The sequence below is a fragment of the Narcine bancroftii genome, chromosome 8 (assembly GCF_036971445.1).
Source record: "Narcine bancroftii isolate sNarBan1 chromosome 8, sNarBan1.hap1, whole genome shotgun sequence".
Lineage (NCBI taxonomy): Eukaryota > Metazoa > Chordata > Chondrichthyes > Torpediniformes > Narcinidae > Narcine > Narcine bancroftii.
The window spans coordinates 66,009,424-66,036,084 of NC_091476.1; the positions used below are offsets into that span (position 1 = coordinate 66,009,424).

At 49.7% G+C, this 26,661-nt stretch overlaps 2 protein-coding genes across 3 annotated transcripts in view; one reads left to right on the forward strand and one right to left on the reverse strand.

Moving 5' to 3' along the window:
• Positions 1-4,774: 4,774 nt before the first annotated feature.
• trmt112 (tRNA methyltransferase activator subunit 11-2) lies at positions 4,775-17,370 on the reverse strand. Of its 2 annotated transcripts, none has more exons than XM_069893902.1 (4): positions 17,188-17,370; positions 15,508-15,609; positions 9,095-9,187; positions 4,775-4,999 (listed from the first exon to the last, which is right to left on the reverse strand). In XM_069893902.1, exons 1-4 carry the CDS (start codon positions 17,260-17,262, stop codon positions 4,952-4,954), a joined length of 318 nt encoding a protein of 105 aa, XP_069750003.1. In that variant the 5' UTR covers positions 17,263-17,370; the 3' UTR covers positions 4,775-4,951. The 2 variants fall into 2 exon arrangements, with proteins under 2 accessions (XP_069750003.1, XP_069750002.1); XM_069893901.1 differs by lacking the exon at positions 4,775-4,999 and adding an exon at positions 7,921-8,316 and having other exon boundaries at positions 17,188-17,353.
• Positions 17,371-18,597: 1,227 nt separating this feature from the next.
• Positions 18,598-26,661, forward strand: part of prdx5 (peroxiredoxin 5) — a 44,817-nt gene continuing 36,753 nt past the window's right edge. The window contains exon 1 of the mRNA XM_069893900.1: positions 18,598-18,621. Within this exon, the coding sequence (XP_069750001.1) occupies positions 18,613-18,621 (9 nt within the window). The 5' untranslated portion in view covers positions 18,598-18,612. The remainder of the gene's footprint in view (positions 18,622-26,661) is intronic.

Consider the following 26,661-nt stretch of genomic DNA (forward strand, 5'->3'; position numbering starts at 1 on the left):
GGAAGAGAGAACGGGGTGAAGGAGATAGGAGGGAGAGACTTAACAATTACAAGTGTGCCCATCAAATCTGAGCTGCCCCTCTCTATGAGCAATCCACGGAGTTGTCCTTGGCCCAAATACTGACCCGGGGTGCCCATTCCACGCCACACCCCAACCACCAGGCTGTGGGGGAAATGTGCAAAGCTCCTACAGCACTCACAGAGGCCATTCAGAATGTTGAGTCTGTGCCGGCCTGCAGAGCAATCCATTACCTTCACCTTTTCACTGGGATTGTTGCCCCAATCCCTTTTATTCTCTGTTCCCCCTCCCCCCACCAGTGGGAACCCTTTCTCCCTCCCTCCCTCAGGATTGTAAACCCCTGCCCCGCACACATTCCCCCCCCCCCACTGATTCCAGCAGTCGAGCTTCAGAGGAGGTTCATAAGGATGATTCCGGGAGTGAAAGGGTTATCGCACAAGGCTCTTGGCCTGGACCCATTGAGACAGGGTGGGGGGGAACTCATTGAAATGTTTTGAAGGTTGAAAGGTGTGGACAGAATAGACGTAGAAAGGTCATTTGCCCCAGGATGGAAGAGTCCGAGACAAGATTTTCCGAGAACATACCTAATGTCACATACAGCCCCGAGATTCCTTTTTCCTGCAGGCGGCAGAATTACTACAAATTGGGAGTGCAAAAAATAAACACGTAAACAAATAAAGAACGAATGTAAAGAAACTGAGCAATAGAGAGAATTTTAAAAAAAGAAAAAAGAAAAAAGTGCACGTCGGAGACCCTGAATGAGTTTGTCATTGAGGAGCCTGATAGCGGAGGGAGCGGCCGCTGTTCCTGAACCCCAGTGGGGCGAGTCTTGTGGCACCGACACCGCTTTCCTGACAGCAGTGGCGTGCGCCGGGCGGTGTGGGAGTCCTCGATGATCCTCCGATGGGCAGTACCCCCCCATCCCACCACATCAACATTCTCGATGGTGGGGGAGAAGGTTTTGCCCGCGACGCCCCGGGCTGGGTTCACGCTTGGCCCTACACCAGACCGTGATGGCTGAGGAAAGTCCATCTCCCCCACCTCACCTCCATCCTCACCATGTTCCGCAGAGGATGTATCGAGAGCGTCACTGCCCGGTTTGGAAGCCGCGCCCCCTGGGACCACAAGGCCCTGCAGAGGAGAGCGAAGTCAGGGGAGAAGACCATCATGGGGGGGGGGGGGGATCTCTTCCTACCACTACACTCGATGCAGACGAAAGGTGACACACGCCCCTCACGTAAAGTGTTCCCCCTTCTGCCATCTGGTAGGAGTACTGCAGCGCTCGAGGCCCTTACGTCCAGATTGGGCAACAGTTTCTCCCCCCAGGCCATCAGGCTCCTGAACTCCCAGAACATTTGGAGATCGTGTTCCGTGGACGTTTACTGTATATGTCTTAATAGTTTAATATTTCAATGTGTTGAACTTCTTAACTTATGTAAATCTGCTCCGTGGTCCTGGAGGAAGAGGATCTCGCCTTTACCATGCGAACAGGGGATGAACAATAAATGCAGCCCACTTTCCCACTGCACTCCTATAGAAATCTGCCAGGGTGTCACAGAGGTGGAGCCACTGACAGGCTTCCTTCACGAGGCTGCCAGTGCATTGGCGGGCGCAACTTCTTCCTTGAGTGGAAAAGGACTTGCCATCGGCAAAAAATTCCTGGTGCCCCTCACAGCTGGAGAAGCAAAAGATAGTCTCCTCCCCCCCCCCCCCACCCTCAGAGGGTCCATGGAATCGCCCCCTCCTCCCCCTTGCAGCCACACGGAGTCCAGACCAGATCCAAACCTCTGACACAATCAGGCAGCCCTCTCACCTCCCGGTTCTGGTACCTGGTACACCTTCAGTCGGCTGCCAGCCGCCCGGTGTGAGACCTTCAACTGGAGTCTCCAGCAGCCCCCAACATGTTCCTCGCCTCATGCAGTCAACAATTCCCCTCACACTCCCCGTGTCCTCCAGCCTCAGACCCCTCGCCGAACCACTGTCACGGTCTTCTCTGTTTCTCCTTCTCAAGATGAGGGGTGGTCTCCCCATTTTCTGGTGTCCCACGCCAGTCCTCCCCCACACCCCCCACACCCGTGAGCGTTGCCAGTCATGGGCGCTACCACTTTGGGCCCAGACCCCCGTGGTCGTGGGATGTTAAATAAATGGGCTGTCGGCTCCCATAGTGGGCTGTTTAAAGCCTGGACGGAGCTGACGGCCGTTGGAATGGGCGGTTGAACCCCATAGGGGTGGGGGAGGAGGGCTGTGTCTCTCCTCCTGCCCAACAGAGACACGGAGAAATTTCTTGAGCCGACGAGTGGTAAACCCGTGGGATTTGTTGCCGCAGGCAGGTGGTGGAGGCCGGGTCAGCGGGTATATTTAAAGCAGACTCAGTGGGCTGAATGGCCTAGTTCTGCTCCCACCCTTCCAATCCACCCCTTTGCCCCTCATTCCTGGGTCCTCATTGAGGGGCATCTCTTCAGCCCTGGTGGTTGACGTGCGGCAAGAGCGCCACCTGCTGCCAGCACACCACAGTGGCCAGAGCAAAACGCCGCAGAGGCCAAAAACCCGAAACAAAAGCCAGCCGCTGCCTCTCCCCCCCCCCACCCCCCCACCCTCTTTCAGTCAGGTCACTTGGGTTCGATCCTGACCACCCACCCAACACCCCAAAGGTGAATTGGATACGCCCCAGGTATGTTCTGGGACATGACAGAATAGTTCAGCACCCTCTAGACGGGCCGAAGGGCCTGATTGCACACTGTGTGTTGTCCCCAGTGTGGTGAAGGGTGAGGACAGAAAGGTGCAAGGCACAGAGTTACGAAGGGTGTGGGGAAGTGGCCGACCCTATCTACCTTCTCACCCTATCTCTCTGACCCTATCTCCCTCCCCAGCTTCTTTCTCTGACCCTATCTCACTCCCCACCCTCTCTCTGACCCTATTTCCTTCCCCACCCTCTCTCTCTGACCCTATCTCCCTCCCCACCCTCTATCCCCGACCTTATCTCCCTCCCCACCCTCTCTCTCTCCGACCCTATCTCCCTCCCCACCCTCTCTCTGACCCTATCTCCCTCCCCGCCCTCTTTCCGATCCTATCTCCCTCCCCACCTGCTCTCTGACCCTATCTCCCTCCCAAACCCTCTCTCCTCTGACATCCCCTCCCACCCTCTCTCTCCGACCCTATCTCCCTCCCCACCCTCTATCCCCGACCTTATCTCCCTCCCCACCCTCTCTCTCTCCGACCCTATCTCCCTCCCCACCCTCTCTGACCCTATCTCCCTCCCCACCCTCTTTCTGATCCTATCTCCCTCCCCACCTGCTCTCTGACCCTATCTCCCTCCCCACCCTCTTTCCGATCCTATCTCCCTCCCCACCTGCTCTCTGACCCTATCTCCCTCCCAAACCCTCTCTCTCCTCTGACATCCCCTCCCACCCTCTCACTCTGACCCTATCTCCCTCCCCACCCTCTCTCTGACCCTATCTCCCTCCCCACCCTCTTTCCGATCCTATCTCCCTCCCCACCTGCTCTCTGACCCTATCTCCCTCCCAAACCCTCTCTCCTCTGACATCCCTCCCCACCCTCTCTCTGACCCTATATCCCTCCCACCCTCTCTCCGACCCTATCTCCCTCCCACCTCTCTCCGACCCTATCTCCCTCCCCACCCTCTCTCTGACCCTATCTCCCTCCCTCTCCATCCCTATCTCCCTCCCCACCCTCTCTCCGACCCTATCTCCCTCCCCACCCTCTCTCTGACCCTATCTCCCTCCCCACCCTCTTTCCGATCCTATCTCCCTCCCCACCTGCTCTCTGACCCTATCTCCCTCCCAAACCCTCTCTCCTCTGACATCCCTCCCCACCCTCTCTCTGACCCTATATCCCTCCCACCCTCTCTCCGACCCTATCTCTCTCCCCACCTTCTCTCTGACCCTATTACCCTCCCCACCCTCTCTCTCTGACCCAATCTCCCTCCCCACCCTCTTTCCGACCTTATCTCCCTCCCCACCCTCTCTGACCCTCTCCCTCCCCACCCTCTCTGACCCTATCTCCCTCCCCACCCTATATCCCTCCCCACCCTCTCTGACCCTATCTCCCTCCCCACCCTATATCCCTCCCCACCTTCTCTCTGATCCTATCTCCCTCTCCACCCTTTCCCACCCTATCTCCCTCCCCACCCTCTCTCCAACCCTAATCCCTCCCCACCCTTTTCTCCTCTGACATCTCTCCCCACCCTCTCAACTCCCTCCTCCAACCTCTTTCCCATCTTTCTCTACCTCCTCCCTCTCCCCCACCACTTCCCCCTGATCATTCCCCCCCACTTCCATCTCCCCACCCTTCTCCACCTCCCTCTCCCCCTCCCCCCAACTGCCCATCCCTCTCCCCCTCCCCCCAACTGCCCATCCCTCTCCCCCTTCGATTGATCCTGAAAAGGTTGGAGGGGTGGATGGGGAAGTATTGACTGCTGGATTTTATTTCAGGTTCAGCGGCGGCTGTGGCTTTCACATCTTTGGCAGCAGTCCCTCATTGGCAGATTGAAAGCCCTCGCTGTGACCCCTCTTGACCTCTGTCCCCCTCGGGGGCATTTTCTCCGCGCCTGTCCTGCCCACCCTCTGCAACTCCAAACGTGCCGTATATGCTGCTGGGCAGGACAACCCCCATAAAATCAGGGTTGACCCGTGTGCTGGGCCCAAACTCCAAGCCTCGACGGCGTTGGCTCTGACGCCATTTCGCACGCCAGTGAAGTCTTGGCGCTCCTCCGCGGGGTCCAAGCGCCCGGTCCAACGACTCTAAACTGTGGTTTATTTTAAAATATCCAAATAAAATTGAAACCATTGCACAGTAAAACACTCTGGTTTGCTTTCAACAGTGTTCACTGGTCAGAGGTAAGTGACAGATTTGGGGTCGTCTTATATAAATGGTTCACTTAAAACCCCAGCATTTCATCGATACACAGATTGTCCTATTTACTGTATTTAATTCGGAGCCATCGGTGATCTGCATGTGGGATCTGCAAGTTAAGAAGAGATGGGTAAGGCCAAGGTAAAAGGGGTTGATGGAAGGCTCCAGCCCGAAAGGTCGAGGATCTTTGCTACATAAAGGACCCTTTCACTTTCTCCAACATTGTTGAGAGTAGTGGTAAAACCACGGTTTTACTTCTTAAAAAGGGGGTGGGGGAGGGGGCTCAGGGGTAATTGGGTAAAGGGAGCTTCACTCTGTGTCCGACCCTGGGAGTAAGAGATGGGACGGAGCGGATGGAGTTTCACTCTGTGTCTGACCCTGGGAGTGTGTGATGGGACCGAGCTAGGTCAGGTATCGGACATTAATGTTGGAGAACAAATTGGGTCTAGTGATCATAACTCTTGTTAGTTTTAGGGTAGTTTTAGGGAAGAGCAAGGAGGGGCCTAAAGTTGAGGTTCTGGATTGGAGAAGAGCAAATTTCAAAGGAATAAGAAGGGATTTGGGGAGTATTGAGTGGGACAGGATATTTTCAGGTAAGGATGTAAATAAAAAATGGAGGATATTCAAAAAAGAAATTTTGAGGGTACAGAGTAGATATGTCCCAGTGAGGATCAAAGGAAAGGCTGGAAGTCAAAGGGAGGCTTGGTTTTCGAAGAATATTGGAAATTTGGTTAGGAGAAAAAGGGAGGTGTACAAGAGGTATAAAGAGCAGGGAGCTGAGAATTTGAAGGACTACAGGAGTGTAGAAGGAATCTTAAGAAAGAAATTAGAAAGGCCAAAAAAAAGCATGAAGAGGCTTTGGCAGACAGAGTAAAAATAAATCCAAAGGGTTTCTATAGGTACATTAAAAGTAAAAGATTAGTGAGGGATAAAATTGGATCCCTTGTCGATAGCGGGGGTAGGCTGAGTGAGAAGTCAGAGGAAATGGGGGAAATTTTGAATGATTTCTTTGCCTTGGTATTCACTAGGGAAAAAAAATATTGAACCAGTTGAAGTAAAGAAAAATAGTGGGGAGGTCATGAAGCATATAAGGATAACCGAGGAGGTAGTGATGGCTGTGTTGAAAAAGATAAAGGTGGATAAATCTCTGGGACCGGACAAAATATTCTCAAGGACACTCAGGGAGGCTTGTGGACAGATAGTGGGGCCATTAACAGAGATATTTAGGATGTCACTGGCCACGGGAGTAGTGCCAAAGGATTGGAGGGTGGTGCATGTGGTTCCGCTGTTTAAGAAGGGGTCCAAATGTAAACCTGGGACTTATAGGCCCATGAGTCTGACGTCTGTGGTGGGTAAGTTGATGGAAAGTGTTCTGAGGGATGGTATTTACAAATATTTGGAGGTACAGGGATTGATAGGGAGTAATCAGCATGGTTTTGTCAGGGGTAGATCATGCTTGACAAACCTGATTGAGTTTTTCGAGGGGGTTACAAAAAAGGTTGATGAAGGGAAAGCTGTGGATGTTGTCTATTTAGACATTAGTAAAGCTTTTGACAAAGTTCCCCACAGGAGGTTAGGAAAAAAGGTGGAGGCATTAGGTATAAATAAGGAGGTAGTGAAATGGATTCAGCAATGGTTGGATGGGAAGTGTCAGAGAGTAGTGGTAGAAAATTGTTTGTCCAATTGGAGGCCGGTGACTAGTGGAGTTCCTCAGGGATCGGTCCTGGGTCCACTATTGTTTGTTATATATATTAACAATCTGGAAGTAAGGGTGGAGAATTGGATAAGCAAGTTTGCAGATGATACAAAGATTGGTGGTGTTGTGGACAGTGAGGAAGATTACCGCAGATTAAAAGGTGATTTAGGAAGGCTGGAGGTGTGGGCTGAGAAATGGCTGATGGAATTTAATACGGTGTGAGGTGTTACATTTTGGAAAGACAAATCTAAATAGGTCATATACATTGAATAGTAGACAATTGAGGAGTGCAGAGCAACAAAGGGATTTAGGAGTTATGGTAAATAGTACCCTCAAGGCTGATACTCAGGTAGATAGAATGGTGAAGAAGGCATTTGGAATGTTGGCCTTCATAAATCGGAGTATTGAATTCAAGAGTAGGGAGGTTATGATGAAATTGTACAAGGCATTGGTGAGGCCAAATTTGGAGTACTGTGTACCGTTTTGGTCACCAAATTATAGGAAAGATATAAACAAAATAGAGAGAGTGCAGAGAAGGTTCACGAGAATGTTGACAGGATTTCAAGGTTTGAGTTACAGGGAAAGGTTGTGCAGACTAGGGCTTTTTTCTCTGGAGCGTAGAAGATTGAGGGGGGACTTGATAGAGGTGTTTAAGATTTTAAAAGGGACAGACAGAGTAAATGTGGATAGGCTTTTTCAATTAAGAGTGGGGGAGATTCAAACTAGAGGGCAAGGTTTAAGATTGAAGGGGGAAAATTATAAGGGGAACATGAGGGGAAATTTCTTTACGCAAAGGGTGGTAGGGATGTGGAATGAGCTTCCGGCAGACGTGGTTGAGGCGGGATCATTGGTTACATTTAAGGAAAGACTGGATAGTTACATGGAGAGGAGAGGACTGGAGGGGTATGGACCGGGTGCTGGTCAGTGGGACTAGGAGGGTGGGGATTTGTTACGGCATGGACTAGTAGAGCCGAACTGGCCTGTTCTGTGCTGTAAGTGGTTATATGGTTATATGGTGGAGGGAGCTTCACTCTGTGTCTGACGATGGGAGTGTGCGATGGGAGATTCACTCTGTGTCCGACCCCAGGAGTGTGTGATGGGACGATGCGGAGAGAACTTCACTCTGTGCTTGACCCTGGGAGTGTGTGATGGGATGGTGCGGAGGGAGCTTCACAGTGTCTGACCCCGGGAGTGTGTGACGGGGGTGGAAGGGGAAATGTCGTCACGAACAGGAACAGTCTTGACTGTGATGCCTTCATGGTTTGAACAGCCCTGTGAGGTGAGGGGAAGATCTCTCCTTCACCTGGCATGCCTGGTCCTCTCAAAACAAGCAGTTTTAAAACAAAGTGATAATTTATTTTCAATAACACGCCCATCCCACAAACCCCTGCCCACGCCATCATCCCTGACCACATGGCCATCCAGTCCAGGGAGGCCCATCCTCCTAGGGGAGGCGGGTGGGGTGGGGGTGCGAGGCCTATCTCTACCCCTCTGGGACGAGGCAGTGAGGGAAACAGTGCTGCTCCAGGCGAACACTCCCCCCCCCCGCCCCCCGTACAAAGAGCAGCACACTTCCCACTGGTGTCGTCACCAAAGGGAGAGGAAGCCTGGGGAAGTCCCGGAGCAGATTAAACCTCATCCTCTTTAAGCAGCATGTTTGGAATTCCTTTGGAGATGGGGAATTCTCGGCCGGATTCTGGGCATTTCAAAACTCCTTCCACGACCTCCACCTGCAACACAAAATTGACCATGTCCGTTTGTCCAGTTCCTTTGGCATCAATGACAAGGTTTTTTTATTTTCCTCTGGGTCCTGGGCCCCTCCCCTCCCCTCTCTGCCCCCAACCCCAGTCCAATTAGGAACCAAGAGTGAAGCTCCCTCCGCACTGTCCCATCACACACTCCCGGGGTCAGACAGAGAGTGAAGCTCCCTCCATATCGTCGCATCACACACTCCTGGGGTCAGACACAGAGTGAAGTTCCCTCAACACCGTCCCATCACACACACTCCCAGGGTCAGACACAGTAGGAAGCTCCCTCCGCTCTGTCCCATCATGCACTCCCGGGGTAGGACACAGTGAAGTTCCCTCTGCACCGTCCTATCACACAGTCGCGGGGAATCAGACACTGAGTGAAGCTCCCTCCGCACCGTCCCATCACACACTTCCGGGGTCAGACACAGAGTGAAGCTCCCTCTGCACCGTCCCATCACACACTCCTGGGGTCAGACACAGAGGGAAGCTCCCTCAGGGCTGTCCACCTCCATAAGCTCCCTGGAGATCCATGACTCTGGGATATAGCCGGTGAACACTCAGAATGTCCCAGTGGGGAACGGGGATACAAGGAAGCAGAAAGGAAGAGTTTGATTGGCCAAGACCCCTCGGGAAAGGGATGGGTGTACCAGGCAAGGCTGTCAGTATTGGGGGGTTGTGGGGGGGGGAAGTTCCTCAGAGCCTCGGTGTGGGGGTGTGGGAGATGGGTGGAAAGTATCCTGGCAGTTGTAAGCCCTACCTCTAGCAACACGTGATGCACTTTCTGGAGAAAGTCCTCGTTGGTCTGCAACTCTGGTGACAGCTCCTGAGGGAGGTCGTTCCCATGTCCGATCTGTTCAGGACAACACGAGAAGGTCAGGAAACAAGAGGAGGCAGTTTGGCCTGTCGAGCCTGCTTCCCCCATTCAATGAGACGGCGGCTGATCTTGCCGTTGACGGACTGTCTGTTCCCCAGAAGCTGAGATGCTGTGGTTGAAAATGTAACGCTGGGGATACTCAGTGCCCTTTATGTCGCAAAGGTAAAGAGGCATACACGTTTTGGGCTTGAGCCTTTCGTCAAGATACCGAAAAATGTCGGCAGGCACCCGAACTAAAGGGCAGGAGCGGGGTCCCACAAGTGGGAGGTAACAGGTGGATAAGGGAGGGAAGGTGCAACAGCAAACATGGGGGGGGAAGGCTGTGTCAATGGAGAGGGGAAGGGGTGGAGAGCTGGAGGAAAGAGGACGGAGGGACGGGGGGGGGGGAAGGGGGAGTGGGGAGTGGGCCCTGGAGAAGTTGACGTTAATGCCGTCCGGCCAGAGGGGGCCCGGCGAAAGTTGCTAAGGTTAAATTTGGGGTCTTGGGCGCAGTTTCGGGTGAGTAGAAGGGGGAATTTCTTCACACAGAGAGAGAGAGAGTGGTGGGGGTGTGGAACGAGCTGCAGTGGGCTCAATTTTTAACACAAGAAAAATTTGGACAGGCACAAAGATGGGAGGGGAATGGAGGGCCACGGACTGGGTGCACGTCAGCGGGACTGGGCAGAAAAATGGTCCATGGCCTCATCTACTATCCCTCGAAGACCACTCGTAAACTTGGAGGAGCAACACTTGATTTTACCGTCCGGGCCCTCTCCGGCCGGATGGCGACAACCTGCCGGCCCACTCCCCATTCCCCCTCCCTCCGTCTTTCCTTCCAGCTCTCTGCCCCCTTCCGTCACAGAGCCAACACCTCCCCCACCCCGTTTGCTGCTGTGTCCTCCCTTCCTTCTCCACCTATGACCCCCCCCACCCCTGCCTGTGGGACCGCACCCCTCCTCCCTCTTCCCCCACCATTTTGTTGGAGTGCCTGCTGACATTCAGCTCGTACCTTGATGAAGGGCTCAAGCCCGAACTGTTGGTCACCTTTGCTACATAAAGGACACTTTTGAACCAGCTGAGTTTCCCCAGAATCCTGCTGGGGAAATTACATATGCCTGAGAGTCTTTTCCCTGTGGGCCAGGGAGAATTTCTCCTTTTGCTGATAAGCATTGGACCAGAAATCAATGAAGACGATCGTTAAAACAGCCAAGAGGATCGCTGGGGGCTCCCTTTCCTCTATTGCCCACATTCACCACGAATGTTGCCTAAATAAAGAACTTGAGGACCCTTTCCATCCAGTGCACAGTATCTGCAACTCACCACCATCAGGAAGGAGGTACAGAAGAATCAAAATCAGGGCAGCCAGGCTGGGGAATGGCTTCTTCCCATGGGCTGCGATACTGACAAACACTATATGTAACTGAGAAAATCATCCCAAGGTATTTATATACAGTAATGCTTATTTTAAATAATATTTTTATGTACATATGCAATTATTATGTCCTGTCTTGTGCGTGTGTCGTGTGTACGTGAGTATGTGTGATTGTTTGTGTAGTGCGTGTTTTGTGTGAGTGTTTGTGTGTGTTGTGTGTGTGTGTTTGTGTTGTGTGAGTGTTTGTGTGTGTGTTGTGTGTGAGTGTTTGTGTGTGTGAGTGTTTGTGTTGTGTGTTGTTTGTGTTGTGTGTTGTGTGTGAATGTTTGTGTGTGTGTTGTGTGTGAGTGTTTGTGTGTATGTTGTGTGTGTGTTTGTGTTCTGTGAGTGTGTGTGCGTTGTGTGTCTGTGTTGTTTGTGTGTGTTGTGAGTGTTTGTGTGTGTTGTGTGTGTGTTTGTGTTGTGTGTGAGTGTTTGTGTTGTGTGTGTTTGTGTGTGTGTATGTGAGTGTGTGAATTGTGTGTGTTTGTGTGTGTATGTGAGTGTGTGTGTTTGTGTGTGTGTTTGTGTGTTGTTTGTGTGTGTATGTGTTTGTGTTCTGTGAGTGTTTGTGTTGTGTGTGTGTGTTTATGTGTATTTGTGTAGTGTGTGTGTTGTGTGTATTTGTGTTTTGTTTGTGTGTATGTGAGTGTGTGTGTTTGTGAGTGTTTGTGTGTGTTTGTGTTGTGTGTGTTTGTGTTGTGTGAGTGTTTGTGTTGTGTGAGTGTTTGTGTGTGTGTATGTGAGTGTGTGTTGTGTGTGTGTTGAGTGTTTCTGTGTTGTTTGTGTGTGTATAAGTGTTTGTGTGTGTTTGTGTTGTGAGAGTATTTGTGTTGTGTGTTGTTAGTGTGTGTATGTGAGTGTGTGTGCATTGTGTATGTTTGTGTGTGTGTGTTTGAGTGTGGGAGTTTGAGTGTGTATGTGTGTGCATTGTGTGGGTTTGTGTGTGTGTGTGTATGAGTGTTTGTGTGTGAGTGTTTGCATGTGTTTGTGTTGTGTGAATGTGTGGTGTGTGTGTGTGTTTGTGTTGTGTGACGTTTGTGTGTGTATGTGAGTGTTTGTGTGTGTATATAAGAGTGTGTGAGTGTGTATGTGAGTGTGTTTGTGTGTTGTTTGTGTGTGTGTATATGTGAGTGTTTGTGTGTGTTTGTGCGTGAGTGTTTGTGTGCGTGAGTGTTTGTGTGCGTGAGTGTTTGTGTGTGTGAGTGTTTGTGTGTGTGTATGTGAGTGTGTGTGTGTTGTGTGAGTGTTTGTGTTGTTTGTGTGTGTATGAGTGTTTGTGTGTGTTTGTGTTGTGAGAGTATTTGTGTTGTGTGTTGTTTGTGTGTGTATGTGTGTTTGTATGTGAGTGTGTGTGCATTGTGTGTGTGTGTGTTGTGTGGGTTTGTGTGTTTGTGTGTTGTATGTTTGTGTGTGTGAGTGTTTGTGTTCTGTGAGTGTTTGTGTTGTGTGTGTGTTGGTGTTCTGAGTGTTTGTGTTGTGTGTTGTGTGAGTGTTTTTGAGTATTTGTGTAGTGAGTGTGTTGTGTGTATTTGTGTTTTGTTTGTGTGTGTATGTGAGTGTGTGTTTGTGAGTGTTTGTGTGTTGCATGTGAGTGTTTGTGCGTGAGTGTTTGTGTGTGTGTTGTGTGTGTGTTGAGTGTTTCTGTGTTGTTTGTGTGTGTATAAGTGTTTGTGTGTTTATGTTGTGAGAGTATTTGTGTTGTGTGTTGTTAGTGCGTGTATTTGAGTGTGTGTGCATTGTGTGTGTTTGTGTGTTTATGTTGTGAGAGTATTTGTGTTGTGTGTTAGTGCGTGTATTTGAGTGTGTGTGCATTGTGTGTGTATGTGTGTGTGCATTGTGTTGGTTTGTGTGTGTATGTGAGTGTTTGTGTGTGAGTGTTTGCATGTGTTTGTGTTGTGTGAGTGTGTGTGCTGTGTGTGTTGTGTGAGTGTTTGTGTGTGTTGTTTGCGTGTGTGTGAGCATTTGTTTGTGTTGTGTGTTGTTTGTGTGTGTATGCGAGTGTGTGTATGTGAGAGTGTGTGTGCATTGTGTGTGTTTGTGTTGTGTGAGTATGTTGTGTGTGTTTGTGTTTTGTTTGTGTGTGTATGTGAGTGTGTGTGTTTGTGTTGTTTATGTGTGTGTGGTGAGTGTTTGTGTGTGTGTATGTGTTTTGTGAATGTTTGTGTTGTGTGTGTGAGTGTTTGTGTGTGTGTATGTGAGTGTGTGTGTGCGTGTGAGTGTTTATATGTGTTTGTGTTGTGTGAGTGTGTTGTGTGTATTTGTGTTTTGTTTGTGTGTGTATGTGAATGTATGTGAGTGTTTGAGTGTGTGTGTATGTGAGTGTTTGTGTTGTGTGTGTTTATGTGAGTGTTTGTGTGTGTTTGTGTTGTCTGAGTGTTTGTGTTGTGTGTGTTTGTGTGTATGAGTGTGTGTGTTGTGTGACATTTGTGTGTGTTGTGTCTGTTTGTGTGTGTGTGTGAGTGTGTGTGCGTGTGAGTGTTTATGTATGTGAGTGTTTATGTGTGTTTGTGTTGTGTGAGTTTGTGTTTTGTTTATGTGTGTGTATGTGAGTGTGTTAGTGTTGTTTGTGTGTATGTGGTGAGTGTTTGTGTGTTGTTTGTGTGTTGTTTGTGTGTATGTGGTGAGTGTTTGTGTGTGTGTGGTGAGTGTTTGTGTGTGTGTGGTGTTTGTGTGTGTGAGTGTTTGTGCGTGTGTGTGTGTGTTTGTGCGTGTGAGTGTTTATGTGTGTTTGTGTTTTGTTTGTGTGTGTATGCGAGTGTGTGTGTGTGTTTCTGTGTTGTTTGTGTGTGTGCATGTGTGTTTGTGCATGTGAGTTTGTGTTGTGTGAATGTTGTTTGTGTGTGTGGTTTGTTTGTGTGTGTGTATGTGAGCGTTTGTGTGTTGTTTGTGTGTGTGTGTATGTGCGTGTTTGTGTGTGTGGTGAGTGTTTGTGTGTGAGTGTGTGTGTTTGTGTGTTGTTTGTGTGTGAGTGTTTGTGTGTGTTTTGTTTGTGTGTGTATGTGAGTGTGTGTGTGTTTTGTTTGTGTATGTGAGTGTGTGTATGTGTGTTTGTGTATTGTTTGTGTGTGTATGTATGCGTGAGTGTTTGTGTGTATGTGAGTGTATATGTATGTGTTGTGTGTGATGTTTGTGTGTGTATGTGAGTGTGTGTGTTGTGTATGTGAGTGTGTGTGCATTATGTGTTGTTTGTGTGAGTGTTGTTTGTTTATGTGAGTTTGTGTGTGAGTGTTTGTGTGTATGTTGTGTGTGACTGTGTGTGTGTATTTGAGTGTGTTGTGTTGTTTTGTTTGTGAGTGTTTGTGTGTTGTTTGTGTATGTGAGTGTGTTTGTGTGTGTGTGTTTGTGTTGTGTGTGTATGTATGTGTTGTTTGTGTGTGTGTTTTGTGTGTTTGTGTTGTGTGAGTGTGTGTTGTGTGAGTCTGTGTATGTGTGTGTTTGTGTAAGTGTTTGTGTTGTGTGAATGTTTGTGTGTATGTGTTTGTGTTGTGTGTGTATGTTAGTGTGTGTGTGCTGTGTGTGTGTATGTGAGTGTGTTGTGTTTTGTTTGTGTGTGTATGTGATTGTGTGTGTTGTGTGTGTATGTGATTGTGTGTGTTGTGTGTGTATGTGAGTGTATGTGTGTTGTGTGTGTATGTGATTGTGTGTGTTGTGTGTGTATGTGAGTGTGTGTGTTGTGTGTGTTTGTGTTGTGTGAGTGTTTTTATTGTGTGTGTTTGTTGTTTGTGTGTGTGTATGTGAGTGTGCGTTTGTGTGTGTGTTTTGTGTTTGTGTATGTGAGTGTGGGTTTGTGTGTGTGTTTTGTGTTTGTGTATGTGTGTTGTTTGTGTGTGTGTGTTTGTGTTGTGTGTGTTTGTGTATGTGTGTTGTGTGTGTGTGAGTGTTTGTGTTGTGTGTTTGTGTGTGTATGTGTGTGTTTGTGTTGTGTGTGTTTGTGTGTATGTGAGTGTGTGTGTGCTGTGTGTGTTTGTGTGTATATGTGTGTGTGCGCGTCCATCATGGTCCAGAGAAACGCTGATTTGTCTGGTTGTATATGGCCGTAAGACATAGGAGTAGAAATAGGCCATTTTGCCCATCGAGTCTGCCCCTCCATCCCACCATGAACTGATCCATTTTCCCACTCAGCCCCACTGCCCGGCGTTCTCCCCATTATCTTTTGACACCCTGGTTAATCATGAATTGATCAATCTCTCCCTGAAATGCACCCAATGTCCCGGCCTCCACACCCGCCCGTGACAACAAATTCCACAGATTCACCACCCTCTGGCTGAAGAAATTCCTCTGTGTCTCTGTTCTAAGCAGACACCCTTCAATCCTGAAGTGGTGGCCTCGTGTCCTGGACTCTCCCACCGTGGGGAAACAACCTCTCTACATCTACTCTGTCCGCGCCTTTCAATGTGCGAAATGTTTCAATTAGTTGTTTAATGTCCTTTGTTTCCTTTTTTAATTTGCTTCCAATGATTTAAGAGCAGAATCTAATTAAGATCACAACGGATGAGCAGAAATAAGCCATTCAGCCCATCGAGTCTGCCCTGCCAGTTGATCGCGAGCTGATCCATTTCCCCACTCAGCACCCCTCCCCAGCCTTCTCCCCATAACCTGTGCTGCTCTACCTTAAATGCACCCAATGACCTGGCCTCCACCATCGCCCGTGGCAACAAATTCCACAGATTCACCGCCCTAACTTGATCTCTGCCTGCACTTCCCATGACAGTGATTCCCGAACGCACACACCCTCTGCCTTGCACCAGTCACAAGCTGGAACGCTGCGATACCTTGGGGATAACGCCAAATGCTGATGGCGACGGGTAATGGCAGGTGGGGCTCCCACCGGCGATCATTGCCCACGTTAACGCTGGGCACCTGGATGTTTCGGGCAGCTGATGGTTAAAGGAGGGACACTCACGCTCTCTGCTGCCTCCACCAGCGCGTTCCACTCCATTTTCGGGATCATCCGTGTGATAAACTCCTGGTTGTAGTCCACGTTGTTAATTTTTACTTCTGAGGCCTTTGACGGGATGGGGAAAGAGAAATGAGTGCATGAGCATTATCGCTCTCCTGATTCACAGCCAGGCCAGGATGAAGTGGACCCTCCCAGCCACGGAGGGGGGGGGGGGGGGGGGGGCAGAATTAGTTTCCTGACAAGCCCAGGACAGGCTGGAGAACCTTCCAATCCACAAGGGGTGGGGGGGGGGGCGTTATCAGTACCCTTACTCACACCCAGGCCAGGCTGGTGGACCCTCCCAGACACAGTTGGCCCTCATCAGTCTCCTGTCTCATGCCAGGCCAAGCTGAAGTGAACCCTCCCAGCCACAGGGGGGTGTTATAAGATGATGGATGGCAAATTGGGTGGAATATCACCCCTTGTGGTCAAATAACCAGCACCTCTATAAGTCTCTTGTTGGGCTACAGTTCCTCGGAGTCCACTTCACCAGTGACCTATTGTGGACGCTTGACATCTTCTCACTTGTCAGTAAGGCTCAACACTTCCTAGAGCGTCCAGGTCGGCTGCATGCATTCGCTGAAGAGAAATGGATTGGAGGTCAATCCATGGGGCCATGAGAGCGGCGGAGAGGATCACTGGGGTCTCCCTCCTTCCCATCGACGTGATCGACCAGGATCGCTGTCTGAAGAGGGAGTGCAATCGAGGACCCCCTTCCGCCCCAACACATGGCATCTTTCAGCTGCTCTCATCAGGGGGACAAGATCCAGAGGTATCAGAGCCAGCACCACCAGGGCAGTGAGAATGCTGAACTCAAAGGCCTTCCGAAACCCTTGTATTCACCAAACGATGTTTATTTGCTTGTATCGATGAAATACTTGTCCTGCCTGTGTATTGTTGGTCTGTATGTGTGTTACGTGTGGGTCTGTGTCTGGGTGTTTACCACCGAGGACCAGAGAACGCTGTTTCATCGGGTTGTACTTGTACAATTGGGTGACAATAAACTTTACTTGAATATTGTGTTCAGCTCTGGTCACCTCGTGACAGGAAGGCTGTGGAAGCTACAGAGAGGGGGCAGAGGACCAACATGTTGCCTGGATTGGACAATAAGTCTCATGAGGCAAGGTTTGTGGAGCTGGGACTTATTTCTTTGGAGCGAAGAAGGATGAAAGGAGACTTGATTCTGAGACGTAGAATCAGGGTGGATGGCCAGTACCTGTTTCCCGGGATCAGCAAACACCAGAGGATGTCTGTACAAAGTGAAGGGAGGGAAGTTCAGGGGAGAGGTCAGGGAGCACTGCGGGCTGAATCACAGGCTGCGTTACCCCTCCCCGGCACAGGGGGCGGTGCGGGTCTGTCTGGTGGGCTGAACCACAGGCTGCGTTACCCCTCCCCGGCACAGGGGACGGTGCGGGTCTGTCTGGTGGGCTGAACCAGAGGCTGACGTCACCCCTCCCAGATACAGGGGGCGCTACAGGCCGATTTGGCAGGCTGACCCACAGTATGACGTTACCCCTCCCAGACACAGGGGGGGCTGCGGGCCGGATTGGCGGGCTCCCTTGGACCGACGGGCCCGACCAGACCCTCAAGGCCGCAGCCCCGGTCTGTCCCGCGGCGACTGCCCGCCTCGGCGCATCTCCTCACCTGCAGCAGCAGCGGGAAGCCCCGGGTCACCCCGCGGACATGAGAACTCAGCAAGTTGTGCGTCAACAGCTTCATGGCTGCTCCTACGGAGCGGGCAGGAAATGGCGGCTGGTGCGACCTGTTCCTTCTTCCCCCCGGAACACAGCAATCCGGAACACTCGTTCACGGGGATCCTCGCGTGTGCGCGGCCTTTGGCGCCCCATGTGGTGTGGAGGACATGTCAGTTTCGGAGTGCAGTACCGACATGATCAACAGCGCTCCCTGTGGTGGTGGGGAGGACTCGCGTCATCTCGGAGGGCAGCACTGAACATGCCAACAGCGCCTCCTATGGTGTGGAGGACCCATATCAATATTGGAGTGTAGTGCTCAATACGCCCCCTGTGGCGGGGAGAATTCATGTCAGTCTCAGATGCAGTTCGTGAAAGAAAAGACGTTTCAGATCTTGTGCTGGTCCCGGAGTAGTTTAAGGTTTGGTCACCAAAACCAGAGGTGGACGATTCATTGATCTTTGGGGGATCAGAGGTAGAGAGGGGGCGCACATTTACGTTCTTGGGAGTCACTATCTCGGAGGATCTTTCCTAGACCTGACACACCAGTGGCATCATGAAGAAAGCCCATCAGTGCCCCTACTTCATCAGGAGGTTCGGTATGACACCAGAAACCCGGGCAAATTTCTACAGAGGTGCAGTGGAATGTGCGCTGGCCAGCTGCGTCATGGCATGGTATGGGGACACCAGTATCCCTGAATGTCGAGTCCTGCAAAAGGTAGTGGACCCAGCCCAGGATAAACACGGTCAAAACCTTCTCCACTGTCGAGAACGGCTACGGGGAACGCTGCTGTCGGAGAGCAGCAGCGATCATCATGGACCAACACACGCTCTGTTCTCACTACCGCCATCAGGAAAGAGGTCACGGTGCCACAAGACTTGCACCACCAGGTTCAGGAACAGCGGCTCCTCCTCCACAATCAGACTCCTCAATGACAAACTCCATTAAGGGCTCTTAGTTTGCACATTATTAATATTTAGCGTAGTGGTTAGCGCCACACCATTACAGGGTGTTCCAATCCCGCACTGTCCTTAAGGAGTTTGTACATTAAGACCCTGCCTCATGTGGATGTCCTTGATGAAGTGGAGTCTGGGGCCCGCAGGTTGAACTTTGCATGAGGACACTTTGCATAGTTTATTTCTTTGCACTGCTGAGAAGTGGTAATTCTGCCACACCCACAAGGAAGAAAATACTCTCAGTAAAGCCTCCAAGGCATCATGGGCAAGAAATCTGATCAATTGTGTTTCTCAGTTTTCATTTCTCAGACAATGCCTGGTGATTGCTGCAGTTCAGATTTCCCAGCAAGGGAATCGTTGCCAACTATTGCCCAACAATTCCAGGATGAGAACAAAACTTTTAATGGCCTCCCAGCGAGATATGACGCAGGTTTGCTGTGGGAGATGGATTTCGCTTCTGTCCGGGTTCGAGGTTCCATTGCAAATGCTTCCATTCTGAAGTTCCAGGGCACCTTGGCTCTGTCTGCATCGGTGGGAGGAGTGGTGAACAGGCCTGTATCATGGGAGGGGTACTAAGGGAGCTTGGTTTTTGTGGGAGGGGCAGTGAGGGAGGTCTGCACTGTGTGGTGAGGTGATGAGGGTGTTCCTCACCGTGGCAGAGAGTGAGGGAGCTCCACACTGAGGGAGGGGCAGTTAAGGAGCCCCATGCTGTGGGAGGGGTGGTGAGGGAGCCCCACGCTGTGGGAGGGATGGTGAGGGAGCCCCACACTGAGGGAGGGGTGGTCTCAAGGCAGTACAGCACAGTTTGATCCAGCAGCATTTCAAAGTGCTGAACGGCCTCTTTCTGCTCTCTCTAAGTGTGGTCCATGTCGCACACGTGGCCTCAAAGAGGAAATAAGTGATTTATTCGCTTAGTCATGGTTAATTGGCAGGGGATTTTGCAATTTCCAAATTCCTGATGTTGATCGAAGGTGAGCAATATGAATACTGGGATTTCAAAAGGATCTCTGAATTTTCTGAAGCGACAACAGAGAGTCAACATGGGTAGTTGTAAATCTGTCCAGCCTCTGATAAGGTTTCATTCAGAGGTTGTGACAGGGGAGGTGGAGTCGGGCGATAAGGAACAGATTCAATAGTGTAGTGGCCGTGAGACAGAATCGGTGCAGGGAACAATGGGAGCAGAGCGATGGGAACAGGGAATGGGGTTCTGGGAGACCTGGGAATAATGATTCCTCAACCTACCTGCAGCTAGGTTTGTGGGTCAAAGGACATTTTAATGGAAATCAGGGCAGCTCTGGACCCGGGGAGAGCAGTGCTACCAAACCCATCCCCCGCAGCGTCCAAATGCCTGGGTCTGACTGCCATTGGCTTTAAACCGCCCCTGAAGAGAGAGCGCTTCTCTGTGGGAGGGAGATCTGCCCTGTGGGAGGGATGGGTGAGGGACCTCCGTGCTTTTGGAGGGATGGGTGAGGGAGCTCTTCAATGTGGCAGGGATGGTGAGGTAGATCTGCCCTGTGGGAGGGATGGGTGAGGGAGTTCTTCACTATGGGAGAGAGTGAGGGAGCTCCATGCTGTGGGGGGGCAGTGACGGTTCCATGCTGAGGGAGGGGTAGTGAGGAGGGAATTCCTTACTGAGGAGGGTAGTGAAGGAGCTCCTTAGTGGGGGAGAGGTGGTGAGGGAGCTCCTTGCTGAGGGAAGGGGCAGTGAGGGATCTTCACCCTGTGGGAAGACAAGGTGAGGGAGCCCCACACTGAGGGAGGGGTGGTCTCAAGGCAGCACAGCATGGTTTGATCCAGCAGCATTTCAAAGTACTGAATGGCCTCTTTCTGCTCTCTCCAAGTGTGGTCCATGTTGCACATGTGGCCTGATAAAGAGGAAATAAGTGATTTATTCGCTTAGTCATGGTTAATTGGCAGGGGATTTTGCAATTTCCAAATTCCTGATGTTGATCGAAGGTGAGCAATATGAAAACAAGGATTTCGAAAGGGTCTCTGAATTTTCTGAAGCAACAACAGAGTCAACATGGGTAGGGAAAAATCTGTCCAACCTCTGATAAGGTTTCATTCAGAGGTTGTGACGGGGAGGTGGAGTCAGGTGATAAGGAACAGATTCAATAGCGCGGTGGTCGTGAGACGTAACCGGGGCTGGGAACGATGGGAGCAAAGTGATGAGAACGTGGAATGGGGTTCTGGGAGATCCTGGGAATAACGATTCCTCAACCTATCTGCCATTAGATTTGTGGGTCAAAGAATGAGAGAGGATGTTTTAATGGGAATTGGGGCTGTGACCCAGGGGAGCAGGGAGTGGGGACTGTGGTGGTACAGCACCAACCTACTGCAGGGGGCAACCTCTGGACCTGCAGAAGTGTAAGGGGACACGACAACACCTGGCTGACTGCCAGTCAGTCGGACTGAATAGATCAAGCCCCACCGGGTCAGGTGTCAATCACCCTCCGGGCTATTAGCCTGTGCCTACCTCCCGAGGCCTCACACTGAGTTGCTGCAGTCTCAGTCTGCTTGGCTCTGTGGAGGTTTTTGTGGATTAAAGTCTGTTGTTCAGTCTTTACCTTGTGTTTGTCTGATAATGTCTATGAGAGACGATGTTTTAATGGGAAGTGGGGGTTGTGAAGCTGCTGTACTGGCGGCACTGGACCCAGGGGGAGCAAGGTATGGGGACGCTGCACTACCCCCCACCCCACATCAGGGTCCAACTGCCCAGGTCTGACTGGCATTAATGGAGCTGACTGCAGCTTGATTTAAAATCCCATGACCTGTCTGCGCCTCTGATCGGCATCGGCCACAAGGGGTTGCAGACTTCGGTGGGGGGGGGAAGCGGAGGACTGACGTAGGGCACCGGAAAATGGGGAGACCACCCCCACCCTCTCCCACCTCCCAAACACCCCCCCTCCCCCCCAGCGAGAAGAAGAAGCCGGGGAAAGTGACCATGGCGGCGGACCAGCGAGGGGAGGGGGCGGGCTCCACGGCTGGAGGTCATGCAGGCAGCAACGGGCGACTTGAATTGAGAGAGCGGCACGGGCCACTGGAGTCCGTGGCCCAGGGACTCGTGGCAGGCTGTGTTCTACTGGAGACGAGCTCGGACCTAGCTGCAGGCGTACCGGGGATGCGAGAAAGCGCCGAAGGCTTCCTGACCATGTCGGAGAGTTGGACCTGGAGCTCTCGGGCAGCTGATGGCTTGGTCTGGACTCTGCAGAAGCCGAATATACGGACGCTCGGCAATCCTGGGGGGGGGTGACTCCCTTTATGAAGATCCAGCTGCGCTGGATGGGTCACGTCTCCAGAATGGAGGACCATCGCCTTCCCAAGATCGTATTATATGGCGAGCTCTCCACTGGCCACCGTGACAGAGGTGCACCAAAGAAAAGGTACAAGGACTGCCTAAAGAAATCTCTTGGTGCCTGCCACATTGACCACCGCCAGTGGGCTGATAACGCCTCAAACCGTGCATCTTGGCGCCTCACAGTTTGGCGGGCAGCAACCTCCTTTGAAGAAGACCGCAGAGCCCACCTCACTGACAAAAGGCAAAGGAGGAAAAACCCAACACCCAACCCCAACCAACCAATTTTCCCTTGCAACCGCTGCAATCGTGTCTGCCTGTCCCGCATCGGACTTGTCAGCCACAAACGAGCCTGCAGCTGACGTGGACTTTTTACCCCCTCCATAAATCTTCGTCTGCGAAGCCAAGCCAAAGAAGAAAGAAGAAGAAGAGATGCTTCGGGCAATATCTGCTGATGGCGAATCTGTCCACCAGACGTAAATGTTCCGTGTAATATTACACTATCTTTTATTACATGACAGAGGAATCTTGAATCATAAAATAAATTGATGGGCCAACTGTATGGAGAGGTTCAAGCCCTGCAGGATAAGTTTGTGGTTGTGAGGTGCTACAACAGCACTGGGCCGCGCGGCCACCAGCCACCTGCAGGGGGGGGACCTCTGTACCTCCAGGTAGACTGACCCCACCTGGCCGGCTGTCAATCACCCATCTGTATATAGACTTGAGCCGGCGCCCTCCAGGCCAGTCACACCTGGAGTCATTGAGTCACTACAACTGGAGAACAGAGGTGAAGTGGATTAAAGCCTTTCTGTATTTGGTCTGTGACAGAGTATATAGATATATTTTTTGGGAGATAAATTGGGGCAGGTTTGTTAGTGTAGGTCACATACAAAAACTTTAAAACATATCTTATTTAGAATACTGGAGATCTGCCCCTTGCTAGACATGTTGGGGCCTCAGAGCCTTTGCAAAAGCTTTGGAGAGTGCCCAAGAGACTTCACTAATGGATTGTTGTTTACAAAAAGACAACAGATGAAGGAGCTTGTCAGAACCGCATTCTGTCTGGAAGGGAACTTGCCATTCTAGGAGGGTCTTGTGATTTTGCAAACAGAGGGAGAGAGAGAGATCATTTATACAATGTTAGAGTCAGCAGCAGCAGCTGGGACTGGAATAGGACAAGCTGGAAAGCTCCATTTGGAAGACGGGTTTATAAGTGCTTTGTTCAGCTTGGTCAAAGCCCTTGTGGTTCACACAAGAGGAGAGGACTGACTGCCTAATGCTTCACTTGGAATAAGAAAAACAAAAAGACACTTTGTAGTGACCTGAAAGAAAGAGGTTATCATCTGGAGAACCCTGAAGGGGCAAGTTTCGTCAGCAAGATACTGGAATGACTGATTTTTAAAAAAAAGGAATCAGTTGTGGGCATCCAGCGAACAACAGATCTCTCTCTGAAAACTGACAAGAGCCTTCCTGAGTGGTAACCATATGCCTTTCAAGCACCAAAGCCTGGTGAACTTTATAAATGTTCAATTCTGTGCACAGTATAAGAATTGCCTGCAACCAGTGAACTTGGAGGAATGAGAAGTGAGATTGAACTGTGAACCAAATAACTTTTCTGAACTTACAAACACATTACACAAATGTGCACTTAGAATTAGAAGGGGGTTAAGTTAGGTTAGATAAGTTAAAGTGTGATACTGTTTACATGTTTAAAGATAATTAAAAGCAACTTTTGTTGAAGTAACCATTTGTCTTGGTGAATATCTATTGCTGCTGGGTTTTGGGGTCCTCTGGGCTTGTTACACAGTCAGATACCCTCCATCACATTAAGAGTCCAGTAGAGATACCAGCAACATTTATCCTACTTCTGTATTCGTTTTCAGCACCTCGGCTCTGTCCGCCTCATTGGCCTGGATCTCCCAGCAGCCAGTTCAATTCCCCACCCCCATTTCCTTGTTCACATATGGCCAGACTGAGACCACCCGCAAATTGGAGGGAGCAACACCTCACCTTCCATCTGGGCTCCCTCCAACTGGCTGGGCTTCTCCAGTTTCCAACTCGACCCCACCTTTCCCCATCCCTGTTCATGTCTCTCTCTGTCCTCAAAGCCACCTGCCCGCACCAATCAATTCATTGGCTTGCCTCCCCCTTCCCACCCACGTCCAACCATTGGGCTGTTGGACTCTGCTCCTCCTCACGTTCCCTAGCCCCATCTTACCCTCCTTTTTACCCCTGCCCTTTTTATCCAGGCCTGCCTCGACGAAGAGCTCAAGCCCGAAAATGTCAGTGAGGCATCTTTGCCTCCCACAGACGCTGCAGAACCTGTTGACTTTTCGCTTGCGGCAAGCTCGCGTGCCTTTATAGCAATTGGGACCGGGGGTTCGAATCCCATGTTTGGAACATACTGGGGTTGGGGGGGGGGGGGGGGTCGTAGCTTAACAGGGTGTTAATTGGGTGGCATGGACTTGTGGGCTGAAATGGCCTGTTACCAAGCTGTACTTTTAAAATTTTGTGTATCCACCATGATCGTAGCATTGGTAGACTTCCTCATTTCATTACAAATAAAAAAAATTCTGCCTTTCTTAAATCGCTCGCTGTATCTGCATGCCACCCTCTTGCAGCTGTGCCCCAAGCTCTCACTTTCCAGATAATTATAACTTTAGGGCTTCCTGCCAAACTGAACACTTTCACATTTCAATCCATTTGCCACATCTCTGCCCGATCTCTTATCGCCCAACTGCTTGTCCAAAATATAACCTGTTGTGAGCCAGAGGACCCCAAAACCCAGCAGCAATAGATATTCATGAAGACAAATGGTTACTTTAACAAAAGTTCACTGGTTGCAGGCAATTCTTATACTGTACACAGAATTTAACATGTATAAAGTTCACCAGGCTTTGGTGCTTGAAAGGTAAATAGTTACCACTCAGGAAGGTTCCTGTCGGTTTTCAGAGAGAGATTTGTTGTTCCAGGACATCCACAACTGATGTATTTCCATCAACCACTCCTGTGTCTTGCTGACGAAACTTGCCCCTTCAGGGCTCTCCAGATGATAACCTCTTTCTTTCAGGTCACTACAGAGTTCCTTTTTGATTTTCTTATTCCAAGTGAAACATTAGTCAGCCAGTCCACTCCTCTTGCATGAACCACAAGGGCTTTGACCAAGCTGAACAAAGCACTCACAACCCGTCTTCCAAAATGGGGTTTCTGCAAGCTTCCCAGCTTGTCCTGTTCCAGTCCCAGCTTCTGCTGCTGACTGTAGAACTGTAGAACTGATCTCTCTCTCAGAGAGAAGCCTGTTTGACTCTCTCTGCTTGCAAAACCACATGACCCTCCTAGAACAGCAAGTTCCCCTCCAGACAGGTGGCTCCGACAAGCTCTTTCATCTGTTGTCTTTTTGTAAACAACAATCCATTAGTGAAGTTTCTTGGGCACTCTCCAAAGCTCTTGCAAAGACTGTTGGCCCCCGATATGTCTAGCATGGGGCAGAGCTCCAGTATTTCAAATAAGATCTGTTTTAAAGTGTTTGTATGTGACCTACTCTAAAAAATCTTTCCCAATTTATCTCCCAAAAACATATCTATATCCTGTCACAATTGTACCCATGCAAACTAACAAAAACACCCAATACCCAGTGGATAATCCTCACATAAAATAATCGATTTTCAATTCCGGGCCACACTCCTGCGTCTGCCCCTGCACTATCCCACCCTGAACATCCACAGATAGGAGGATCAGCATCTTATTTACCGGCTGGGCAGGGTGCGAGCCCTAAACTCACTCGCTATGTCTTTCCCCTCCCCCTCCCCTGTCCCTCCACCCACCCATCCCTACCATTTCCCTCCTGCCCCTCCATTGCTCCTTTCTCCACCTCCTGCCTTTGCCACCCCTTCCCTCTCCCCCCACTCTTTAGTTTGGACGTCTGCCGACATTTGTCCATAGCTTGACGAAGGGGCTCAACAGGATCCTGTTTGACCTGCTGTGTTTCTCCAGCATCTTTACTTCAACCACAGGGTCTGCAGAATTTTGTGATTTACTTCTTACATAAATAATTACCCCCTCCAATTTCAACCTGAATTTGGATTCAAAAATGGACAAAACTGGGAAAAAAAATTAACAGAAAGAACAAAGTAACCAAATTTATAATTAAATCGATGGAAGAAATGAAACTTTTGGATATATGGAGGAAACAACACCCAAAGGAAAAGGAATATTCATATTACTCGGCTAGACATAAAACATACTCAAGAATAGACCTATTTTTGTTATCAGCTCGTATGCAAGATAGAGTAAGAAAAACAGAATATAAAGCTAGAATATTATCGGACCATTCACCCTTAATATTGACAATAAAGTTAGAGGACATCCCTCCAAGAATGTATAGATGGAGATTAAACTCCATGCTACTCAAAAGGCAGGATTTTAGAGAATTCATTGAAAGACAAATTAAAATGTATTTTGAAATAAATACGGAATCAGTGAAAGATAAGTTTATACTATGGGATGCAATGAAAGCGTTCATTAGAGGGCAAATAATAAGTTATGTAACTAAGATGAAGAAGGACTATAATCAGGAAACAGAGCAGTTGGAAAGGGAAATAGTAAATATAGAAAAAGAATTAGCAATGAAGGAAGATACAACTAAAAGAAGAGAATTGGCAGATAAAAAAATAAAAATGAAACACTACAAACATATAAGGTGGAGAAGAATATAATGAAGTCAAAACAGAAATATTATGAACTAGGGGAAAAAACGCACAAAATTCTAGCATGGCAGCTTAAGACAGAACAAGCTAAGAAAGTGGTATTGGCATCAAGAAAAAAAGACAAACAAATCACATATAATCCAAAGGAGATCAAGGAAAACTTTAGAGAATTCTATGAACAATTATACCAAACTGAAAATGAAGGGAAAGAAGGGAAAATAGATGAATTTCTAACTAAAATTGAACTACCAAACTTACAAATAGAGGAACAAAATAAATTAATAATTACCCCTCCATAAATCTTCATCCGCAAAGCCAAGCCAAAGAAGAAATAATCAGAGTAAATATTATGGAACGATTTACTTGGTTAGTCCCTCCAACCGGCGCGGCATTCATATCAACCTCTCTGGGCTTTCATTAAAACCACCTTCTTCCTCCCCCCCCCCCCCCCCCCACCCGCCATCTCTCC

Excerpts from the sequence above, each read along its gene's own strand:
- trmt112 (XM_069893901.1), bottom strand. The coding sequence starts at position 17,262 with ATGAAGCTGTTGACGCACAACTTGCTGAGTTCTCATGTCCGCGGGGTG. Across the intron at positions 15,610-17,187 it reads GCTTCCCGCTGCTGCTGCAG|GCCTCAGAAGTAAAAATTAA; the intron begins GTGAGGAGATGC and ends ATCCCGTCAAAG. Across the intron at positions 9,188-15,507 it reads TGGTGGAGGCAGCAGAGAGC|ATCGGACATGGGAACGACCT; the intron begins GTGAGTGTCCCT and ends TGTCCTGAACAG.